General features: G+C 47.2%; 1 protein-coding gene across 1 annotated transcript; it reads right to left on the bottom strand.

The window, feature by feature from the left end:
• Positions 1 to 21779: 21779 nt before the first annotated feature.
• Positions 21780 to 23727, bottom strand: ATOH1 (atonal bHLH transcription factor 1). The gene has a single exon (XM_067557391.1). The coding sequence runs from the start codon at positions 22773 to 22775 to the stop codon at positions 21855 to 21857; it is 921 nt and encodes a 306-aa protein (XP_067413492.1). The 5' UTR covers positions 22776 to 23727; the 3' UTR covers positions 21780 to 21854.
• Between the last annotated feature and the right edge of the window lie 234 nt (positions 23728 to 23961).

The raw sequence follows: 23961 nt of genomic DNA, 5'->3' as shown, positions 1-23961 counted from the left end.
GAACACACAGTATGTACCAAGACATAGTGACCAGAATACAGGCCTAAAGCAAAGTATCCTTCAAACTATTCAACTAGACTCTTTCAGCAACATCTGCTCTTACATAGTAATGTAGTTGAAAGAAGTATTTTATTAATGCATACCTTATTAAAACAGCTATATTAATGAGACATTCAAGGCCAGAGTCTGCCACCTTTCCTTAGGTAAATAGTCTCATTGGAGACGTGAATATGACTAGTTGCCTAAGTAATGATTATTCATGTGGGGAAGGGTTTCCAGGCCCTAAATTTGCACAATTAAAATCAGAAAAAGGTCAGGAAATACAAAAGTTACAGTTCTTAAGACCAGCATTAATGCAAGAGATATATTGTAAAAGGTTACCATAAAACACAAGGATTTTTATTCTCTGTCTTTTAACCATCTTCCCTCTACTTCCTGAATCCCTTCTTTTTCCTATCATGTTTTAGCTTAGTATAATTTAGGAACAAATCCTGCTCTCTCTTGCTCACATGAATAATCCCTGTGAGGTTAACGGAACAGCATATGTGCATAAAGATGACTGATATGAATGAGAATTTACAGGACAGGTCTTTGTTTGTAGGACTGAGACCACTTGCACACATACTTAAAATTAAGCATGTGGGGACTCACTGATCTGAGTGAGCTCATTTTTCAAATGTGCCTGAGCAACTATCAGGTGCAGTGGGAAGGAGGATGCTGACATGGACCCAGTCATGGCTCCCTGAGACTTCTCTGCTTGGCTCTAGCACAAGTTAAAGCTGCAAGGAGGCACCTTTAAAATGTATGCTACTGTCCTAAACTCTTATGTCTGCTGGGGATCAGGCAGGCCTAGACTAAATTTGTGGGCCCTCTGCCCTATGGAAAGTGGGCCCCACCCCTTAATGTGGTCCTGACCCCATACATATACAGACCCTGGAATGCTCCTTCCACCCCTCACCCCCTCCCCCACATACACCAACAACTCTCCACCAGCCCCCACTTATCCACACACATCCCAGCAGCCCTGACATACCTCCTGCTCACCACAGTGCACAACACCTCAGCTACAGCCTCCAACATCCCTGACTTGCTCCCCCACCCATGCTCCCCCACTCACTCCACTGACAACTCAGTCCAGCCCCTCACCCACTGCCCCCCACTATCTGGCCCCTTACTAGTGCCCCACCCACAGCTCAGTGCTCCACTCCTGTCCCAAGCTAGAGCAGTTCACGAGGCCCTGCCCCACTCAGCTTTGGCTCATGATGTGTGGGATGGGTGAGAGATGAGGCAGCTGGGCCAAATTTGAGGGCATGGCATTGTGACCTGGTATATCAAGGCACAGCATCATTCCGTTTTGGTTTTTTCCTAGTGGTTGGGACCCCATGCAACTGTGACAAATGTACACTGGTTAATCCAGACCTGGGATCAGGCCTAGCTTCACCATGCCCCTGCCCTTCCCTGACCAACACCCATCCCCTGACCCACCTCCTACTGCTCCTCATTTGATCTGTTCCTTCCCCCCTTAAACCAGGGATCACAGCTCCCGTGCATTAGAAGGCAATAGCAGGTACTGGAATTGGTCCAAGAAGTGATGGAGCCTCCTCTGCTTGCTATATAACAACCAGAGAGTCCCTCTACATAGGGGAAAATTCTCAGGGCAACTCTCCAGAAGGTTTAAATTCACTTTGCTCCACATCAACAGAGCGGAGTGAGTGTAGCAGATCCAAGAACCCGACACAGCGAGTGCACTCACACTTAAAGTTAAGCCCATGAGTAAAGCTTAGCAGGATCAGGCCCTTAAGTTCTAAGTGGTTCAAAGTAGAGACCAGGCCTTGTACAGTCACCTGGAGATATTTCCAGGTCAAAAAGCTTCTCTTGTGTGGAGCTAATACCACCTTTATTCAGGAATAAGGAGCTATAGTTTTAGAGGAGGAATAGTGGTGAGATCAAGAAGGGAAAAGAATGTCAGGACCCTGGACTGTTATTCGACATCCCATTCCCAGTCAATGCTTGGTGCAACTGATTCAGCTCTATCAACATATCAGAGCAGGAAGAGGAGACAATACGCATACTGTGTGCCTGCCAGCCACCATGTTAGTTGATGGTGAAAAGTGTTTCTTGCTTTCTGAATTTGTGACTTGTACAACTGAGCAGAAAGGGAGGTTTCCCTCCAATCCAAGTGTGATGCTTCCTGAGGTTGCCAGGGTTGTGAGGCATTCGCTGCCTCCTATCCTTAGCATGAGGATGCCCTGCCTGTGTTTGCCAAGGGTCAGTTCTCTCGAGTACCCCCTAGCACCACCACCACCAGCACCACAGCTCAGAACACAAGCACTCCTTTCAGCCTAGGCAGGCTACGTTGTCCCTCTGCAAGTAGGCAATGGGCACACCACAACTCCCGAGACCTCTGGAGCATTCCCCTAATATCCACAGATCCACTGCCTCCAAAGGAACAGTACACACTACCAGTTTCACCTCAGGATCACCATGCTGCTTAATGCATCACTAAGAGACATTTATAGTACAAACAAGTAAAAGTTTATTTAACAAAAGTAATGGGATTTTACAAGTAGCAAATTAAAGCACTGAAAATAAAATGATTACATGTAAAAGAAAATCCTAACATGCCTTCTAAAGCCTATACATAATTAACAAGATACTGTCTTGTCTAATGAAGTTTAGCTCACCCAAAGTCTGCAGCATTGTCCAGTCAGGTTTGCTATGACCCTTCTTTCACAAGACAGAACACACTGACAGTTCATCTCCTTGACAAAAGATTAACGATTTACCTCAGTACCCCCAGTTATATCCCCAAAAGCCATTATTTTTACTGGTACTGTTTTCATTTTTTTTCCTGCAGTTTTCCTCTCAAGTGATTTCACACTCTTGATCAGTATCAGTCTGAAGACAGGCCTCCGTTGTGATATGTATGAGGCACAATACACACCTGGACAGATATAGAGATCAACATCTCCTACCTCCTGTTTGAGCAGAATCGGTCCAAGGCATGTCATCTTTTGGTGACCTGCCCCTTCAAGGCTTTAAGAACTTAATTTTCACTATAGATACATAACTTCTCATATCTAATCCAGACCTAGAGTTTGATACGATTATGATGACACACACACACAAAGTACTGGTTTTCAGTAAAGACCTTACATGATACCCTATGGTGAACTATTACATGGACACCAGACCCTAGTGATCTCTGGAAACCCCTACGTAGCCCTTATTCCCACTGCCGTTTGGCACCAATGAGTTCCTGGATTACAGACAGTTTTCACACTTTTCTTTCATTTGACGCCAAAGTTCTTCCCTATCCCATAAGGATATCAATTGCTTTGGGGTCAGCATGTGAGTTTGAAAAATGTTATCTATGTTATCATCATCACATACAAATCATAACTAGTGAGTGACTCATGTGTGTCTCCAATATCCACTGTTAGTTGCGTCATCTGCTCACTGAGCCAAAAGTGGTCACTTTCCCATGGTACTTCATTTACTAGGCAACATCACTAAATTAAATCCTCTGAGTGGAAACTTGCTTGATGCATAGAGACTACAGACCCAGTTCAGCGGCTCAAGATCAATATTTCAGAAACAAAGTGTGTAACTTTGATATCCTTATATTTAATTCGGAGTTTATTTTTTATTTCATAGTCAAGTTAATAAAGTTCATATATTTGATTAATATTGGATACTTTCAGTTAAATTATATTGAAAATCTATTTGAATCATATACATCTCCAGTAAAAGGATAAACCAATACTGTAGGAACTCACTGGACCACACCCTGCTTATTTAACCTTGAGCTAAATCAGGTTTTGGCCTTGGACATTAGTCAGCTGTTATGGTGATGGCTGCTATTTTAAGAACATGATTAGAGGGAATGCTAAAATGATTTCACTGTTCATCTTACTTGAATGTCAGAATGAACAAGAGGTGACTAGATTCAAAAGAAAGGACTAGTAACTCCATTGATTTGATGGATTAAAACTCTCTCTTCTAGGGAAACTATTGCAGATTTTACCACACTTTTAAGAGAAAAATTGCTATCCATATGATTCAGTGGAAACATTCTAGCATCATGCTAACAACAAATATTTACTACCCACTTCTGGGTAGCAAGCATGGGCCTGCTACCATGGACAGATCCCTGGTGGTGGTCCCACTCTACATCAGGGCTAAGGCAGAATGGCGAATCAGGGGAAATTTACACTATTGCTGCCAGCATTGATAATGGTTTCAGAGATGCTAATTCAATAAGTACAAAAATAAAGCCTAAATTTAAAACACAACATTAAAAAAGAATAATTTTTTAAATCTTCGTAGAAATTGCAGTACAGTGTAAAACAAGATTACATCAAAAAGCATACTAAGTCAAAAGAGCGCGCGCGCGCGCACACGTTTTTGCATACAGGTGACCAAAAATTATTTGTGTGCATTTATATGGAAACCGTAAGTCTATGTTCAGTTAAGTACTTCATTTTGCTGTACTTATGTTTACTACCCAACAATAGTACTGCAATGGACTTAATGAGAGTGCACCAGACAGTTTTATTAGCTCTGCTCTTTATGATAAATCCTAAATCAGTTTAGATTTCACTCTGTTGATGCATCACATCCTTGAGAACACCTGCCCCTGAGCTGTTAACGGATTATTATTAGGCAAAAGTAAATGCCATGAAGTTCAGTTGCAATAAAATGTAAATAAAAAAATTTATGGCCAGGTGTGTAAAACTAAAAATTTAAATCAATCACAAGAGCATGGCAAAGACAACTCCAAGGGTCATTTTTTGTTATGTTAAAATTTATCATTTTAATGACACAAAAGCTTTATGAAAGAATTGTGTTTTGGCTAATGTATTCCACTTACAGCTTGAGTACAAAGGAGTTATGTCTTCTCTATCATGGGTTTATTACATAATTGTAATAAGGAATTTCCAGTTAGTAATTTCTTCATTAACCCATTTTTGCTGGGAGAAGGGGTGGCCGAAACCAACTGCATCAAAGCTAAATGTGCTGCATCAGGAAATATGGAATAGCAGCAGAAAAGAGGGGTTATGTATTAAAATAGTGCAATTTAAGTGAAAATTCTGAAGATGCATAAATTCAGACTCATGCCTTTAAACAATTTAGTTTGGGCCCAATTCTGCTACCTTTATTGAAACTGAGTAATATCTTAAGCCACTGGTAGTCCCAGTGAAGCAAATCAAACTACTTGTAGTATTAACTGCTATTTAGTAGGACTATCAGAATCTAGCCCTATTTAAAGAGAAATGCCCTTTGCTCTGATTTAGGGATTTGTGAGGCTATCCAATCTCTCTCCAAGATAAACTCACCAAACAATACTTACAAATTTCTCTACTTCCAAACCATTTCTATTGCTATAAGAAATGGAGACATGAGGAAACAGACAAATATATTAAAGAAATGTGTTAATATAGTATTTAAATTAACAGTTTTAAACTGTTAGGACATCAGAAGTCCATACGTGCAAGTTGCTTTCATAGTAATTAAAACTGGATCAAATTTGTTCGAAATTTTTTTGATAAACACAGTGTGTTAGCCAAAACCAAAAAGATCACAACTCTCACATTTTGATCAAAATTTGATTTTTTGTAAATAGCAACTAAAAACCCAAAAGGTTTTCAATTCACATTCAGTTTTTAGTGTACTGAAAATGTTTATCAAAAGTGAAATTCTCTCTTGGGTGGAGATAGGGCCTTTAAGCCTTCATTTAAGTGGTGCATAAGCCCATTGAACAGGAGTGAATTTCACTTCAATAGTTGTATAGCTAAATATTCATGTAACTATGCACGCTCCATAAATTAAAACGTATCACAAAACCCAAATTCTGAAATTAGTATGGACATGATAAAATCAGAGTATTCCACATGCTCATAAATAGCACCATGGGAAGGATTCCACTGTGGCAGCACATAAGGTCTGTGAACAACTTACAAAGAACCAGGAGAAAATTCCCCCTCCTCCCCCACATTTCATGCACTGTTGGGCCACCATAGGTAGTCTGATGCTGGCACAGCCTAAGCCCCAGCACAGAGGCAGGACTGGGGGTAGGCCCAGAATGTCAGGCACTACAAGGATTCTGGGTTGCTCTGGACCATGGAAAATCCCATAGGCAGCCCTTGTCTGCTCTAATTTATACTAGAGGGCAGCCCAGGATCCCAAATGTATCAAACTGCAACCCATTGCAGCCTGCCATAACTTAGACAGCTCCTCTGGGCACTGCCACACTGAGGGGTGTTTCAGCCCTTGGAGCAGGCCAAGATTGGGTATGCACAAGATTAATTTCAAGACAATTTAAATCCCCCTCCTCCAGGGTTGCAAAATCTGTGCTGTACCCATTTCACCCTTCATCTTTCTAGAAGGGGCCAGCTGGAGAAGGGGAGGTTGGAGAGGCAACTGTTGAGATGCCATATGGCCGCAAACAGGAAACAGTGAAGCAGGCATCAGACTGATCTGGCTTCTCTGTAGCAGCATCATTGGCTTCTACAGCCCCATCCCTCAAGATTGCCAACTTGCAATCCCATTGTGGGGCTTCAGGGATGGAAGTAAAGAAGTATTCCTCCCAAGCAGCTCTATAATGCCTCATGAAGCATACTGATCTCATTGCCAATTGCTAGCCCACCAGTTTCAGCAGCAACTCCTTTCAGGTTTACTTTATCTTTGTGGATTGACCAAGCACCACGTTTAGGGCCCTAATAGTGGCTCAGTGCTGCTCATTCACTGCTTTCACACCCACACTTGCAGAATTGAGCCCATGGAGGGTGGGATGAGCTGATTTGATACCCGAGCATAATCTGCTAACAAATGAACATTGTAATACTACTGCTATCCCCCAATGTCTTTGATGTGCAAAGTAAACCTAGACTGTCAGAGAAGAGACTTTTAGTTTGAAGTCTTACAGAAGTTACTAGAAGAAATGAAAGGATGGTCTTGCATCTAAGGCACTGGATTGGAACTTATATGCCTTGCATTTATTTCCCAGCTCTGCCACAGACTTTCTATGTAACCTTGAGCAAATAATTTACTTTGACTCCTCCTCCCCAACATAACATGAGATAAATAGTACTTCCCTACATTGCAGATGCATTATTAGGCACTCAGATATTCTGGAGATGGAGGGTCATATAAGTAGATAGAACTGACATCTGGAGTGTGAAAGTTTTAGATAATGCCATTGAGACCATCCCAGGTACAAATTTAGCTTTTTTTCCCCCTAAAAGGGATTTGAGAATATGGTGATGAAGATGATTAATTCTCTCTCATATGTCTTATTGGCTGTAAGATACTAAATTGTTATATTTATTCGTTACACATAGATGGTCATTGGCAGCAGAAATCAAGCAGACCACTGGAGCTAAAAATCCTAAGCCTATACTGCCCGAGCTTTAAGTCCCACATATGTTGGCCCAAAAGACTATCTAGACTCAAACCTCTCTGTGGTTCAGTCACAGAGGGACAAAACTACACTGAATATGTATATGTTTAGACTTCAGCAAAAACATTTTTAGGAAGTTGGGAAGTCTAAAGATAGTTTTAACTCACTAGACAAGGTCATAATAAGTTGTGCATTATTAGGGCATCAAACTATAGGTAAATCTTAATACATTCAACAAACAGATCCTTAAATTATCAGTTTAAGACAATCTAGTACTAAGGAAGCTAGTAGTATGCACTTTTGATTCCATTTCTAGACTACTAAACGCACCAGCAGTGTTATCCTAGTTTATGAGAGTCCCCTTTGTTGTTCATTAGTATGTACATGGACAATGGGAAAAAAAGCACTATTTAGAATGCTTCAGTAAACCTAAACTGAACACAAACCAGAATTCCTTTAATGAAAATAAATTCATATTGATTTTGCATGATTAACTGAATTAGTCATAGGAGAGTCTGAACAATTTTCTGCTGTTTTTAAAATGTGGCAACCACGCCCCCTCCCCTCCACTTGGGCCCTCTAGTTCCCCACATAGCCTAATTCTTCTGTACTAGAAGTCAATAGTAAACTTCCCATTGATTTCAGTGTGGGAGGTATGGACCTTTAACAAGTTTAGAACTTAAGAATCCCCACACTGCATCAGTCCAATGATCCATCTAGGCTAGTATATTGTCTTCCAACAATAGCCAGTGCAGATGCTTCAGAAGCATGGAACAGGGCAATTTTGAATGATCCATCCCATGTCTAGGCCCAGCTTCTGACAGTTGAAAATTTAGGGACACTCGGAGTTTGGGGTTGTGTCCCTCCTCACCTTGGCTGTTAGCCTCTTATAGCCCTATCCTCCAAGAACTTGTCAAATTTTGAACCCAGTTTATGGACAAACTGAATTATATTTGTATTTTAACTTGTAGAGCAAAACAGAACAAAACAGTGATATTGTTAAACCATCCTTGAACATACTGACAAAAATCTTCTCTCGTGTGTGGGCTACCACTTATATAATCAGGTCACCATGAGCATTTATTACTATTTAGGAAATTTTAACAGGTTTACAAATCCATGCCATTTAAATAGCAAAACCAAACCGATAGACAAAAGCTTGGTGGTAAAATAATTAGAGCATGACGTCATTTCCAGTGGTTTTTTGAAATCCGGGTATTACACATTTAACAGACCAGCTATGTAAAAGCTATCTGAATATTTTTAATCTAGGGGTGCTACTTGTAACACCCAAGATTATTATAAATAATTTTCTGTTTTTCTTATTTGTTTACTTTGTTCATTTGACAACATTTTGTATATAGTCAGTTTCACTGTTTCCTCTGCACAGTTACAATACAACCGAAGTGGGTCCAATAAAATATATTACCTCACCCACAGTGTCTCTGTGCAGTTATACAAAGAGGGGAAAATAACTAAGTCATTGTGTAATTGTCTAACATAGCAAAAGGAGAGAGGGGGAAAAAAACTAAAATAAAAATTAGGAAAAACCACAAAAAATGGCACGGACACTCAGGATCTAGTATTGATCCTGAAACTAATAAACTCACTTGTGAAACGGACTACCTTTGAAGTAGACGGTTTAAAATTCTTGTGTCTTGTAAAGCTATGCTCCTGGATCTATTTGATAGTACAATTAATATTGGAAACAGCAGATGGGAGACTCCTTTTCCTCATCCCGCTTTACCCCTCCCATCCCCCCCCCCCCACATCAGGTTTATTTGCTGAGTACATATTTATCTAATTGTTTTATGCTGCTGCCTTCCCTTGAACAGGAAGCAAGCAGGATACCTCCTCGTGCAGTATAAAATTATTGACCATAGATAAGAGGCATGCAAGGTACTGGTAGTGAGTGAGTTCACAGTAACAGGATTGTGCTTGGGGGGCTCGACACATTAGTAAACGCTAATCGATGACCAAGACGCTGATGAATGTTTTTGCTGTTGTTAAACAGCTGATATTAGTAAAATCGCTCAAGCATTTTAAGTATCCTGTAACTAGACAGTTGAACATTTGAGAGACGCGTGGGGTAACCGACACCCGTGCTGTTCTAGATATATTTACCAGATCATCAACTGAGCAAAACCGCAGAGCAATATACAACTAAAGATCCTACAGCCCATGCTTGTGGAAGGAGAGCGCGCATTTAGAAATGTCCAGAACCAACCTTGATCATTCAGCTTCTCCCATTAACTTTCGACTGCAGATTGTTTTGGTGTTTTTTAAAATCTGCAGCGTGGTTCATGCATTCCATAAGGATTCCCGGCGGTTACTGGGAGTGAACCAAGTGAAAGGCAATCAATCTGCAGCCTTTGCCCCCACCCCCAAAATAAGGACTGTGTTTTAACTCCTTTACGGAAACCAAATTCACACACACACACACAGGATAGGGTCCTATTTTTTCAGCTTTTTTAATCCCTTCTGTTCAAGTCCCATGTGGGGGAGGGGGAAGGAAATCAATTGGAGCCTTTCCATTCAGTGGGAGTTGGAGTGGGACCTTAAAGCAGAAATATGAAGGGCTGGCCTACTTAGTTATAGCCGTGCCCTTAAATAGCCGGAACCCTATTCTCCATTTGAGAACAGACTAATAATTCGTGATATCCAGTGGGTTTCCGCGCTTCTCTGCGATTTGGTACCTCTGTGAGCTCTATGTTTACCAGTTTAAACTTTGAACGTAACCCATCCTTCCCAGGAAGAGCTACATCTTCTCCCCCTCCCGCGACACTCCCATATTTGAGTCTTGCGGTTGTGACTCGAAGAAAGGTACAGTCTGCAGCCGATTCACCCCTCCCTGCCCTGTTTGCCAACGGCACTGACGAATACTCACACACACACACGGAGAAAACGTGAAGTAACCACAAGACTTGGTGTACACTGTGAGCGGTCCTGCAGGCTTTTGTCCAGCTCCCTGGGGACACGCCTTCTCCTGCCTTGTGCAATCATTTGGCCAGTGTTTTAGCGCGTTGTGATAAAGTTAAGAACGAAGATTCTTAAGAATGCGAAATGTCTTAGCCTGAAAATGCCATCTGGACCGGGGGGGGGGGGCACAACCGCGGAAGGGAAGCAGAGGAATCAGTGTAAAGGATCTGACTATCTTGGCTACATCTCAGGAGAGCGGCTGTAGTTTTGAATGGGTTTATTCTTCCTTTGCTTCTAAAGGAGGACCTTGCAGCCTAGTTTTACAAGGGACGCATGCATCTGTATTGTTCGCAGCTCCCCAATTTACCTTATTTCCCCTGGTTAAAACGTGACTTCTGCTTTTTGTAAATCTGAATGAAACCATCGTGCTTAGTTGCCTGTGGAAACGTTTAAAAGAGCGCGCCGCTCTTCCTGAGAAGTACAAAAAAAGCAGCCTTGGCTTGTTGGAAATTAAATGATAAAAACTCTGCTCAGAAGGAGACTAGCGATGAGTGAGCCCCACATGGACCGCTCCTTGTGCGGTTCCAGGCAGGGTTTCCGGACTTGCCCGGTGAGGGGGTGGATACGGCTGAGCTGAGTTTTGGGGGATTAAGATGGTCTTTTTAAGGCAAGGCAGGGAAGCCAGGATCGCAGTGTTTGGGGAGCGGGTTCGCTGCTAATAGTGGGACATGATGGTAAGCGACCCCGGCGTTCTCCTAGGGGAGAGTTTGGTCTGCAAAGAGAAAGGGAATCCCTCGGGATGGGTGTCAGGCAGATGGGCTGAAGCGCTGCCTCACTCGTCTGCAGTTACAGAACAGGCCAATAAAACAGCACTGCCCCCGCCTCCCCACCGACACCGCGTGCACGTGTACACTGCAGCGCGCGCGCAGGGCGCTTCAACGCCAGATCCTTTCTGTTTCTCATCCCCCCCCCCCCTTTAAAACCTGTGTGCAGCCAAATGATCCCATTCCCATGGGGGGGAGGGGGGGAGTCTGCGCCGCTCTGATCTGGGACTAGAGTCGGAGGCGCTCTCCACGTCTTGGCTGAAGGAGGGGAGCAGGGGCGTAGCGAGGGGGGTGAGGCTGATCCCACCTTAGCGAGCTCCAGGGCACCAAGAAGAGCGGGAGGACTGGGTGGAAGAGACCAGGAAAAGGCGGGTCTGGGGCAAGAGCGAGCGAGCGATGAATGGGAGCGTGCGTGGGGAGAGGGGGAAGAAGGGACCGGTGAAAAGAGGGACACAGAAGGTGTGGGGCGGGATTTGCTCCCCGGATCACTCCCTACTGATTGCCCCTGAAAGGGGGTGGAGTGGGAGAAACACACTACACCCACACACACACACACTTTCCCTGGCAGCCGCTGCGTGGAGTGGCTCCAGGCACCCCCTTGCCAGCCCAGCTACAGTCCCTCCCTCCCTAGGGCGCTTTGAAGCTACAGCCACCGAAACAAGGGACAAAAGCTGCTCCGCACCTGCGGCCACAATCCGGATCCCGTTGAAATCAATAACCCAGCTCCCACTGATTTCGATGGGGCCAGCAGTCGGAGCTCACGGACCCACTGGCCCGCAGGAGGGAAGAGCGCTCCTTCTGTGCGTGCTCAATGTTAGGATATTGACGATAAAGAGAAGCTGCTCCTTTCGGAAGGTCTTGTCCCTACTTTGTGTGGGCTGGAAATGGCGAGCTCCCAGATCCCGGGGACTTAAACTACCAGATCAGGGGACATCTCCCTGATGTGGCTTGTCACACGACCCGGACTCACTAATAAAACGCCTAGTGCAACGTCTCGGAGGCTCCCCAGTTATTGGAAAGAAATGCCCCCAATGCCCCCGTTGCAAGCTAGGCGTTGGACTGGAGATCCCCCCCCCCCCCGCCACGTCGGTTCATTTCGGGGCACACCTGCCGTAGCTGGAGCACAGGTTGACATTAAACATTCAGCCAGTCTCCCGTCAGATGTAAACTAAAAAGGACTCTGTTCTCAGGCTCCAACAAACGTTTCATTTCAACCTGTCGAAAGCGAAATTAGCCAAAGGCCCGGCCTGGTTCCAAAGAGACAAAGAGGGGAAGATGATTTCACAAAGAGGGAGGGAGGGACCCAACTACGAGAAAGGAGATGAGAGGACAGGCATGCTCCCTTCCAGCCCCATCGCCCGAGCGCCGGACTGTGTGTGTGTATGTTTGTTTGTTTTTCAGTGCAGGGAAACAGAAATGAATCAAAACAAGGAAGTGTATTGGGATCATAGAAAAGCAAGTGTGGGGTGTTGTGATGTGTCGGACGGTCTGATGCGGGGGACTGGAGGCAAGTCACAGTTGTGACTGTCTAGCAGATTTGCATGTGGTTTGGAGTTCGATTATCGCCATATGCCATGCACTGAAGAGCGATAGATAAATGGGGCTCGATCCTGCACTCGTTGAAGCCCATGGATTTTTGCCATTAACTCCAGGGGGGCTGGATTTAGCTCTGGTCACGATCATGTAATCCCTATCCCTTGAGGAACCAGTGATTCTTGAGCTAAAACGTTAGATGAAATGAGGGGTGTTCTTTATGAACAGGAGAACCTGATGGGGGTGAAACCAAAACGTGTATGATGTTGCAAAGCCGACTAGAACGCGTGCTTTACTCCTGATTTAACAGTAGGGAAAGAGTGACTGCCTCAGGCTGCTGCTAAAGGAGTTGGTTGCATTTTTACTGAAGAAAATATTTTGTTATGATAAATCCAGTTAAAAACCAAAATGCATTAGAAGGGGATCCAATTCTAGACTTGCGATCGCTTATAAATACGTCGGGGGGAGGGAAGGAAAGAGGGAAAAGCTTCTCTTTAGGCGAGTGTAAATGCAACTGATCTAAAATTAACACAGAGGTATTCATGAGATCTGCTTAGCTTATCACTGGGCAACAACTCGTTTGTTCTTAGCACTGGGGAGAGTTATGGGGAAAGGTTTTCCCGAGCCACCTTCTAAATTTTCAATGGACTAACAAAACAAGAGAGCTCGCGCCCGATCCTGCAGTCACGGCATAGGCACAGCTCTCCCGGAGCTCAAGGGCAGTTTCGCCTGCGGAATCCTTGGAGCATAGCTGCACTCATTCATCCTTTCCCAGATTCCTTTTCTCGAGACCATATACAAAATGCCACATGGACTTTTGAAAACCCAGTCCCCTTCCGCGAAACAGGGGGACAAGGACAAGACAGACACACGCCACATTGGGGGACCACGCGCTTGGCCGTGGAGATTGTCCTCGGACACCTTTGGGCTCGGAGCCCAAAGTCATCCTTCGCCATTTGATCGCACTTCAGAAGCGCCCTCGGTCTCTCCCTCTCCATAGGAAAAGGAATGGACGAGGTGAAAGCAGCAGTGCCTTCCCCACACAAGAGAGCTGCATGAACTGAAGCCTCCTGTCCCCTCGTGGGTATATTGGCTCCGAATAGAGTCGTAGGCAAACCAGCCTGTAGTTAAGTGATGGGTTTGGGGAGCATCACTGCAGCAGATGGGTTTTCAATGCTAGATTTTTAGCTGCAGCTACAGCAATCTTTTGGCTTGGGTCAAGGCTATCGAGTTTGCTCTTTGTGTGTGTGTGTGTGTGTGTGTGTGTGTGTGTGTATGTGTGTGTGTGTTCGTGTTCGTTCTCTCCGAAGCCAAATGGACGAAAGTGTCTGACTCCGTCCATCTCTGAACGCTTGTAAGGCCAAATCCAGACAACACCCTGGTCAGGCATTTTCCTATAGCCTATGCCCCGTGGGCACCCCTGTTCGATAGAGGGTCACCACGCGTGTAATACGCTCAAGCACAGCACTCCACGTGCATCCCTGATGCCATCCTATTGACATCCGTTGGATGGAGGGGGTTCCTGAAGCGTACACCGCAGCTTGCCGTGGATGCAAGGCCAGCTGCACGCCTCGGTTTTGGGGTCAAGCTGCCTCCTTCTGGCTGCCAAAAGCAGAACAAGCTCCCGGATAGCTCTGCGTCCAGCGCAACAGATCCCAACATGGGGCTAATACTAAAGCCTAGTCTTCGACTTTGAACCGAAAAACCAGGCACGACAGATGTTTGAAATAATGCACCTCACCTTAATGGCACGAGGTTTTCCCCCCCAAACAGCCACGTCACAAAAGGGCAAAGAACAATACGCTCATGAGTGCCGCCGGTCACCAACAGGTTACATTCCTGAAGCACAGCAGTACCGAGTGCACTTAGTGACATGCCTATCAGCCAAAGGCATGTCACACACCTGCTTGATCATCTAGGCCAAAGGCATGTCACACACCTGCTGCTGAGCTGCGACAGGCTGCCTCGCCTGTGCAGTGCCATGACCGTGCTGCAGCTTGTGGCACGCTCCAGCCGAGGTGGCAAACAGCTGGCGTCTGACATGCCTGTATTGTTCTGCATTCCACCCGGCTCTGAACATGCTGCCCCCTTCTCTCCCAACCCCCGTCAGACACCCGGCCAATACAGGTATTCGGTGCCAGGGCCTGGCCATCAGGTGAGAAGTGTACTGAAGTCACAGATCCGCTCCCGAGCCCTTCCTAAAGCAACACACTGCTACAGTCACACAATCCGAATAAAGGTAACACTAATGGTATCCTGACAGCCCCCTGCCTACCCACCCCCACTCATGGGAAATAGCCAGGGTTGCAGAATTGCAGAATTCAAATAAATACTGCTAATATCAGTTGCAATTTATACTACTCGACTAGCCACGTGTTTTTAGCTGGGCCTATTTGCAGAAGTTTTACTTTCATCCTTTTACCCCGACACTCGCCTTCACCAGATGAGCTGACAGTCCAGGGCAGAAAGGGAGATCTAGGGAGACTCTGACATGGTGGGGAGATCCATTGTTTGACACAAACGGCGGGCTGCGCCATCCGCATCTGAGGCCATGCACCTGAGCTCTGCTGCGTGGGTTCCTAGGGGAATTCAGCCCTATCCCAGCATATCGCAGGATTTTGCAAATCTGCAGTTACCATGTTCCTGCAGGAAAAAACTCTTTCATACAGTCTAGTTAGTGTCACACGAGGGGAGGAGAGAACTCCCAAGCGTGGTTCTTCCACTTGCCCTTTGCCTCTCCGGGCTACAATTTGTAGGATTTCGATCCCCCCCCCCTCCCCCGCCTTTGAAAAAAAAATTGCAAACGGGTCCTTACACAATATAAATAATACACCAAAGGTGAAGGAGTCCACTCTCTCACACCTCACCACTTGGGTAGTTGCTGGGATGTGAGCGCCTGGGTATAGTTAATTGTTATGAAACGTCTCCTGCCAAGAGTTGCTGCCCATTTATTTGTATTTCGCGGTCTCATTCTGTGACTTATGTACCTCTTGCTCTTTCACTTAAACACCACTTCTCCGAATTATAGTGGAAAAGTATTAAGAATGAAAGTGTTGTGGTTACAGTTATGGAATGATAAGGCAGCCAGTGTTAACGTGCTTTCTTTTTAATGAAACATCCGTATCTTGTAGACTTACCGTCTTTAATAGGTTTTTATTTACGTGTTACTATAGGAGGGGGGTACAGGGGTCTGACGGTCTGTTTTTCCTCTCTCTCAGATGCGTCAGAGACAAGAACCAGATACAACCCGTTTATTTAAAGAGAGCATCCCGTTGATTTCCATGGAAATGAGGTGGGCCTTTAAATCTCATATATCTGAGCCATCCTACACCTCTGGGAAATTTCCATCAGAACAAGAGTTTTACAGCTGGCCATGGCCTCAGTCGCTGACTGAACCAGGCCCCTGGATCCTAATTTGGCCACCAAACGTCTCAAAATTCATAGTTCATTTCCCATCATTACTCAGGCGCTTCTCTACTTCATGCAAGTGGGTGCAGAGCCAGCGCCAGTTATCTTTGGCAAAGTGGCATTAGCATATGTTATGGACTCAAAGCAGGGATGGACAGGATCTCAAGAAGTCATCCAGTCCAGTCCAGTCCCCTGCCCTGGGGCAGGAGCAAGTAAACCTGGACCACCCCGGCCAGGGGTTTGTTCAACTTGTTCTTAACCGCCAATGGGGTTGCACAACCTCCCTCGCTAGCCTGTTCCGGAGCTCAACTACCCCTCTACTTAAAAAGTTTTCCCTAAGAGCCAACCTAAACCTCCCTTGCTGTCCACTTCGTCACCCACACAAGCGTCCTGAATATTGTTCTAGCCTGAGATCCTGTGTGTGTGTGTGTGTGTGTGTGTGTGTCGCCACTCGTTTTTATCTGTGTGTGTGTGTCTGCCTCTTTGTCTGTCTCCCTGTGCGTGTGCCCGTCTCTCTGTATTGTCGGTGCAGACGCACTGGCCCACTTTTGTGTATCCTTTTCTCCTCCTTTGTCTCCTTTTATTTGGCTTTGACTCTTTCAGGTGCCCCAGCAGTTGCCCTCGCGTGCTGCTGGTTGCTGGCCGCTGCGGCGCTGCTGTTATCGAGGGTGTGAATGCTGGCTGTTGTGCTCCGCCGGGGGGGGGGGCGCGGGGAGGAGGAGGTAGATGATGAAGATGAGGATGGAGGGGAGGGGGCGATGGTGTTAAATGCGGGAGTGCAGCTCCCTGGGGAGGTGCCTGAAAGGCCGGTGCGCTCACCAGCTGACAACGCGTGCTCCGCTCCAGACACTCAGCACTGAGGCCAGGAGCCTCTGCCAGCCAGCCCCTCCATTGTCAGCCTCGCTCTAATTAAGAAACACTCGCATTACCGCAAGCCACCCCCACCCGCTCTTTGGTTCCTATGCCTCCCTTTTATCTCCTCTCGCCTTCCCAGATTTAACCCTTTCTGCCTTTCCAGGCCAGAGGTTGAGCCAACAGCAGCCAGTCACTTGCAATAAACGGGGGCGGACAATGCCACCTCCCTGCAAACTTCACTTTCTCACACGGGGCGTTCTGGGGGTGCGGGAGTTTTGTTTAGAAAGCACAAGCCAGGATTCCTCTGCTTTCTGATGCTGCACAATGGGGAAAAAAATTCAACCTCGCACTGTAATCTGTAACGAGCCCTTGCAGGAAACGAGGAATTCGATCCCGATTCCTTTGCTCCCAGCAACAAAAGCTCCAAAATCGGTTCGCCAAAGAATCACTCTAAATGCAAAGTATATGTAACAAACCGACATGAAAACCACTAGAGTAGGCTGCCTCTTGGAAAGTCTCATGGGCTGACTGGTGGCCAGCGACTCTGGTGTCGGTCTAAAGCGGAAGCTAAACATCAACAAAGTAATACTTTTTCATCAAATACAAACGAAGGGCACATGCACAAGTCAGTGGATTCTCACACAAAGGGTCCCCCTCCCCCCCCCCCCCCACACACACATCGCATTTCACACTCTGGGAGATACTTAAAGTTCAGCCAAATTTCGACGCTCGGCTAATAGTTTATTTGAACTGGAGAATAAAGTAAAAATACAATCAAGACAACTAGAAGCAGATCAGTGTGAGCTCTAGGAGGGGTTGAACTGTGAGAATTACTTTAAGTGTATACGGAACAGACACTGCTGTAAACTCAATAAAGCGATTTATCCATCTTCATTACTTAAAGCAACGTTGTCTCTTTGTTTGTTTTGGAGATATTAAGCATGCTTAGCTTGCAACACATAGTTGATTCCTTTGCTAGTATCTTGGATACTTGGATCTGACTTTGGAAGGTAGAAGCTAATTGCTAATAATGGAGAGAAAGGAACCAGCCAGCATAGCGGGAGTGGTCTGGCATATGGGGAATGAGCAGGCTGAATACTCAATATTCAAGTTTCCAAAATATTAATGAGATTATAGCAACCTGCAGCTATACGTTACAGCTTGTTAATGGAGTGTAAGAGTGTGGGCTGCCAAACGTTTGTTATGCAAACTCTATAGCAGAACCTTAAAATGGAAATGTGTCTAGGTCTCTCTTTCAAAGAAGTGCTTATAAAAAAAACCGGAATCCCCAACTATAGATGTGAAGATCAACTGTACCATGCAGTATGTTAATCTGTCAATAGTTAAACCATGTTCTACTAGCGAGGATGCTTTTATATACGCTTTTCAAATCAGTTTGCATGCACCAATTGCGTGAGTGGCAGATTTTTGGAGAGCCAAACCATAGATCGTTTGTACAAAACGAGAAGAACCCTTCCGAAAAAAAATATCGAATCGTTATCCACCTCCCTTCCTCTCATGACAAAGGCACAGCTGGGAGAGCTCAATTAAATTAACACTATGTGTTGCATCGTTCACTAAATATATACACTTTTTAAAATGGTCATGTTGTTGTTTAAAGCCCTGAATGGTATTTTTTCTGTGGCGTATGTACAGCACAATAACCTTGAAACCGTTTTCTGTGCTGAGAGTCACGTTTGCTGCCTGTAAGCCAGCCTGGACCCGAACACTTTAGAACTAAGAAGAAATCATAATATAAACCCGGAAACAGTCGTGAAGTTTTAAAAGTGAAAACGACCCTACTGATGAACTTTTCACCCCACCGAGGGTTGGTAAATATATCCCCAGCAGTTGGAAGGTTAGTGTGGAAGCAGTGACTTGATTCGTTTAAGCAACCCGAAGATGTTTATCTGTAGCACAGCAAACCCGGCAGTGCAAAAGGTTATCAAGGGGACAGGTGCATGGTTTCTTTACTGGAAAGCGTCATCATCACCTGCTTCTTGCAGAGACTGCTTGCTATCGGCACACCTACCAGAGCAGCTTTTTAACTGATTGTCAGTTAGACCTAGGTGAGGTTTCACCTGCTGAATGCAAGAAATAACGCATTGGAGAACGAACAAGCCCGAGTAGAAAGAGATGGTCTCCGGCTGACGGATCCTGTAGTCTTTACTCATGCAAAACTCCTGCGGAGTTCAGTGTCTGGTGAAGTCTTGCCTTTGTGAGAACTGTAGGATAAACCCTCTGTGGCTTTCCACCCCAGGATCTTATGTCAAAAATTAAGGACGCTAGATCAACTCCTGCTCTCCTTTCCCCAGGCGAATAGTCCCATTGAAGTTAAGGCATTACTTACTTGGGTAAGGCGAGCAGGATTTGGGCCAGTGTCTCAAAAATATGAGCCTAGAAGACAAAGTAGTGGCCCGGTCCCTGCCTCACTGAAAGAGAGAGGTCGTTTCACACGTCAGTGGAACACGCCTCAAAACTTTAACACAGAACAAGAAGCTGACTTGATTGAAAAACCCCTCAACCTTGATTTTCAAATTGAGCTCTTCGGAGAGTTGCATCATTTCCTCGATATTTCATTAGGCTATGCGGTGAGGGAGCCACCTTGTTATTGAGGGGCACAGCTGTATTGAGATGACAGCAAAAGGAACATTTTCCTTTCCAGTCTACACGGTAGCACGCGATAGACACGAGCCGTGTCCGAACCCGTTTTATTTGTGGTAAATAAATAGATACATACCACTGGGCTCCGGGTATGTATTTCAACAATAGCTGGACGCTCTTTATGGCTTTCAGGACAGAGCTTTTTACTGACATTAAACGTCCTCGTTAGAAATGAGATACCCGAATAAGTTTTATTTCGAAAATGCCGACATAAGGAAAAGCGTGAGTCGGGTTAATACCCTTTACTTTTCTGCCCAGAAGCGATTTTACCTTTTTCTTTACAGAGCTTGGTGGTCAACGTGCTAAGAACTGCAAACCGATCCAATTGTCTTGACTCACGCAATTGTCTTTGCCTCCGTTAGGATCACCGGGGCAAACCGCTTCATTCACGGCGTTTGGAGAAGGAAGGAAAGCAGAAATACCAGTGCAGCGTTTGTGACCCCGCCCTTTCCACTCTTTACTATTGAAAGGCTGGGCAGCTTTCGAATTAACGCAAGCTATTTCCAGAACTCCTTCAACTAACAAACTTCAGCTTTTAGGACTCCCTCTAGCCCACGGTGATTTGGGGGGGTGGTGGTGGGGGTGAAATTGCACAGTGATAGTTCCCTCTTCTCATGTGATGTTCATGGTTGCGAGAGAACCAGCAGCTATCCTCGTGCCACGGCTCTTCAGGCAACTGCTCCGAGACAATGCGCTCAACCCCGTTCCCATTGAAATCAACGGGAGTTTTGCGGTTATGCCACCTTTTTACTTACACCGGTGTAACCGAGAAGGGGATTTGAGCAATTAACTTCCAGGGCAGCAGGACCAGTCCCTCGGCGAGCAGACCGCCATTAGGGGCTTCAATCAGCAGTCCTAACTCAGGGTAAAGGACATCTATTTCAATGGCAATTTTAGTGCAGGGACAACCCCTCTCTTTCCTAACCGAACACGGGGAAGATCGTTAAATAGAAATAGGTTAAAATTCGGAATAGGTTAAAAAAAAAGTGATTTTTTTAAAAAGACTATGGTTGCAGTCTTAAGTGATTCATGCCGTTCATTATACAATTTATATTTGTGATAGATATAAAAATCCGAGTTCTTTTTGCACAGGTGTAAGTTACAGACGAGTGAAGGTAGAAGTGGTGTAATTTCTGGTATATATAGCCATATGATAGAATTCAGATGTACCCAACCATCTCATGGCGACGTATGTTAATATATTCACAAAGTGCCCTTTCAAAGATATAAATACTCATTTTGAAATGCAAGTGTTCTGTATATTTTTTTATTATGGCTTCTGAAAAATAGTAGTCCAACCAATCTCTCCCTCCCTCCCCACATTTGATCTAAAAAATTACAGAAAACAATGGCAGCTGGCTTTGCTAATTTTTTTTAAAAACCAAAACAATTCTTCTTGTAGAAAAGTTAAAAAAGATAAAAGCAGAAATAGTAGCAAACACTCTGTAATAAATAAGTTTCCTAATATCACAAAAGCAAAATAAAATTCACATAAAAGTTTGACACTTTAAGAGCTTAAGGACTATAAGTGGCTAATTAAATAATGGTCTCCAATTGGCAGTTAGTTGCTTTCCTCTTGAAGCCGCATCTCCAGCTGCTGATAAAGTGCTTGCGCCAAGTTTCCCCAAAATATGCCAACATCAACACTGGACGTTTAAAAATCCGCCTTTCCCGTTATTTACAGCACGGACGTTATTTACATTTTTTCCTGTTTCCATAACAATAACATTCGGATATAGGACCGGCATTTCGGAAGACTTGTGTAAGGATCTGTGCACATAGATACAGAAGGGTGCCCATGGCATCATAATAAACTGGTTACTAAAGCAAGGTAAGTTCGTGGTGCATTTGCTATTCGAGAGCAATGCAAGTGAAGCTCCGGCTTAGAGGGCAGCAAGTTGGGTGGGGGGCGGGGGAAGGACTGTAACAACACCTATGCACAGAAAGGCAAACGGGATGGGGTGGATAACGGGGATATTGAATCACAAAATAATAGCCATTCCCATAGACAAACCAAGGAGCAAACCGGCGGGAGAAGGCTGGCTATTCAGAAGCTAAAGGAACCGATGCTATTTTCAATTAGATCACAAAAGGCCGTTGAACAGCGGAAGCAGGTACATGGCAAAGTTTTCAGCGATCATAGCGCCCCTCTTCCCTCCCCCCCACCCTGGGCCCGTGGCAGACCCGGACAGCTCCGCTTGGGACTCTGCCCCAGTCGCCTGTCTGGTGCTGCTGGGCTCTCCCCCTCCCTAGCTGGCCTCATCCGAGTCACTGTAATGGGAGCGGGGCGAGAACTCCCCGTCACTCCTGTGGGACCTGGGCGATGGTTTGCTCCTCTCCTGCTGCTGCCCCAGGAGGGCCGGAGAGGGGGCTTTCTGGGCCAGCAGGGAGCTCTCCTGGAAGGAGGGGAAGTGCAGAGGGTCCAGCGGCACCGAGTAGCCCCCCGCAGCCGGCTGTTGGGGGAAGCGAGTCCTGCAGTGGCCGGGGGGCGAGAGTCTCTGCTGCTGCCCCGGCCCTGTAGCGCCGGCCTCCGCTCCGGCCGGCTCGTGGGACGGCGCCCGGTGCTCGCCCTTGCCCGGGGTGTCTGCGGGCACGGAGGGGCTGTGCAGCAGCTCGGCCAACGCGCTAATGTAGATCTGCGCCATCTGCAGGGTCTCGTACTTGGACAGCTTCTTGTCGTTGTTGAAAGAGGGGATGACATTGCGCAGCTGGTCGAAGGCGTGGTTCAGCCCGTGCATCCGCCGTCGCTCCCGGGCATTGGCTGCCAGTCGCCGCTGCTTCTGCACGCCGCTCACCTGCTGCCGGAGCCCCCCGGACGGGGCGCGCTGCCTGCAGCTCTGTGCCCCCTCCGCCGACGGGACGCCCCCTGGCAGCTTGCACAGCTTCCCCGAGGGGCCGCTCCTGCTGCAGCCGCCCAGGTGCAGCTCAGCTCCCCCCGCCTCCAGCGGCTCCTCCTCCTCCTCCTCCGCTGCTCCGGGCAGCAGGTACCTGGGGGAGGCAGCGGCGGTCGCTGAGGGGACGCGTGCCGGGCAGCACATGCCCAGCCAGGGTGGGGGGAAGCCGCAGCCGGGATGCTCCTGCCCTAGTAGACTCTGCTCCAGCTGCTGCTGGGCCCCCAAGTCCCTGCTGCCATCCACCCACTCGGCGGCGGCCGCCCGCAGGTGGCTCATCCCGCCGGGCGCTGCAGTCTAAAGAGGTGGTGGAAGGAGGCGGATGCGCCAGACGGGACAGAACAGCCCGGGCGAGTTCTGCTGCACGCGCTCCCCCCCTCTCCGGGGGCCCCCCCGCCTCTGCCCTAGCTCCCGGGACCTCGCGCGCACACACCGCTCGCGTGCAACCAGCCTTCTCCGGTTGCGGACGGCGCTGCGCCCCCTTTAAAAAGCGGCACGCGCCGGGGTCCCCCCCCTCGCCTCCCGCCCCACCCTCTGCCTCCCGCCCTCCTCGCGCCGGTCGCGTGGCGGCTCAGCCAATGGAGCGCGCGGGGCTGTCGCGTGCTGGGAACCAATGGCAGGAGGGGTTTGGCCCGCACGGGGGAGAAGAGTTGCAGAGGAGTCTCCAGGGACGTGACCTGGACGCCAATACTATTCCACACTCCTCCCCCCCTCCCCCCCACGCGGGTGGGCTGCGAGGCGTCACCTTGTGCCTGGGACGCACCTGGCTTACGGGAGCCGGGGAGAAGGAGGGAGGGGAGCAAGAGTGCGTGCAAGTGGGAGAACGAGCGAGATCTCTAGTGCACTGGGTGCGGAAGGGAGCCTGGGGCGAGCTGTGCCCAGTTGTTGGCTGGGAGAGGGAGGCACGTGGCCGGCCTTGGTTAGCAAGGGCAGCAGGGAAAGGGGCTTTCAGCAAGTGAGCGTGACAGAAGGAGCCTGGCGTGCGCCGTGAGAGCGCGCGAGTGGCGCGGAGCCGGAGGGAGCGTTTCACCTGGGGAGTGGGTGTGTGCGAAGATGCAGGCGCCGCGTGCCAGCCTGCCAGCGCGCACCTCAGCCGAGGGGGACCGAACGCAAAGCTTAGCGAGCGGGACTTCTACAGCCCCTGGCCTCAGGCCAAAAGCACGTCCTCCGCTTCCCACAGCCTGCCCCGCCGCGCGCAGCGGGGCGCAGGGCCGGACGATAGATACAGCAGAGCGAGCCCCCGCCTTAGACAGAACGGTGCAGGGCGCGTTGCCGGCTGGAGGGTCTCCGCTAGGTACACGAAGAGCGCGCCCTGCATAGCTGGCCTGACCGCGAGAGACAGGTCGCTAACTCCCTCTAGGATCTCCTACTAGTGAGGAATATGCGTTGGGCGTGTGTAAGTGCTGTAGCCTAAGGTCCCCCCCCCCCCCACACACACACACACACCGAGGCGGAGCATGGTGGA

Source organism: Emydura macquarii, unplaced genomic scaffold (assembly GCF_026122565.2).
Source record: "Emydura macquarii macquarii isolate MOO-44397 ecotype Brisbane River unplaced genomic scaffold, CSIRO-AGI_Emac_v2 contig_1790, whole genome shotgun sequence".
In the NCBI taxonomy this organism is placed as follows: Eukaryota; Metazoa; Chordata; order Testudines; family Chelidae; genus Emydura; species Emydura macquarii.
Note: the sequence above shows the minus strand (reverse complement) of the source record. Positions and strands in the feature narration are given on the sequence as shown.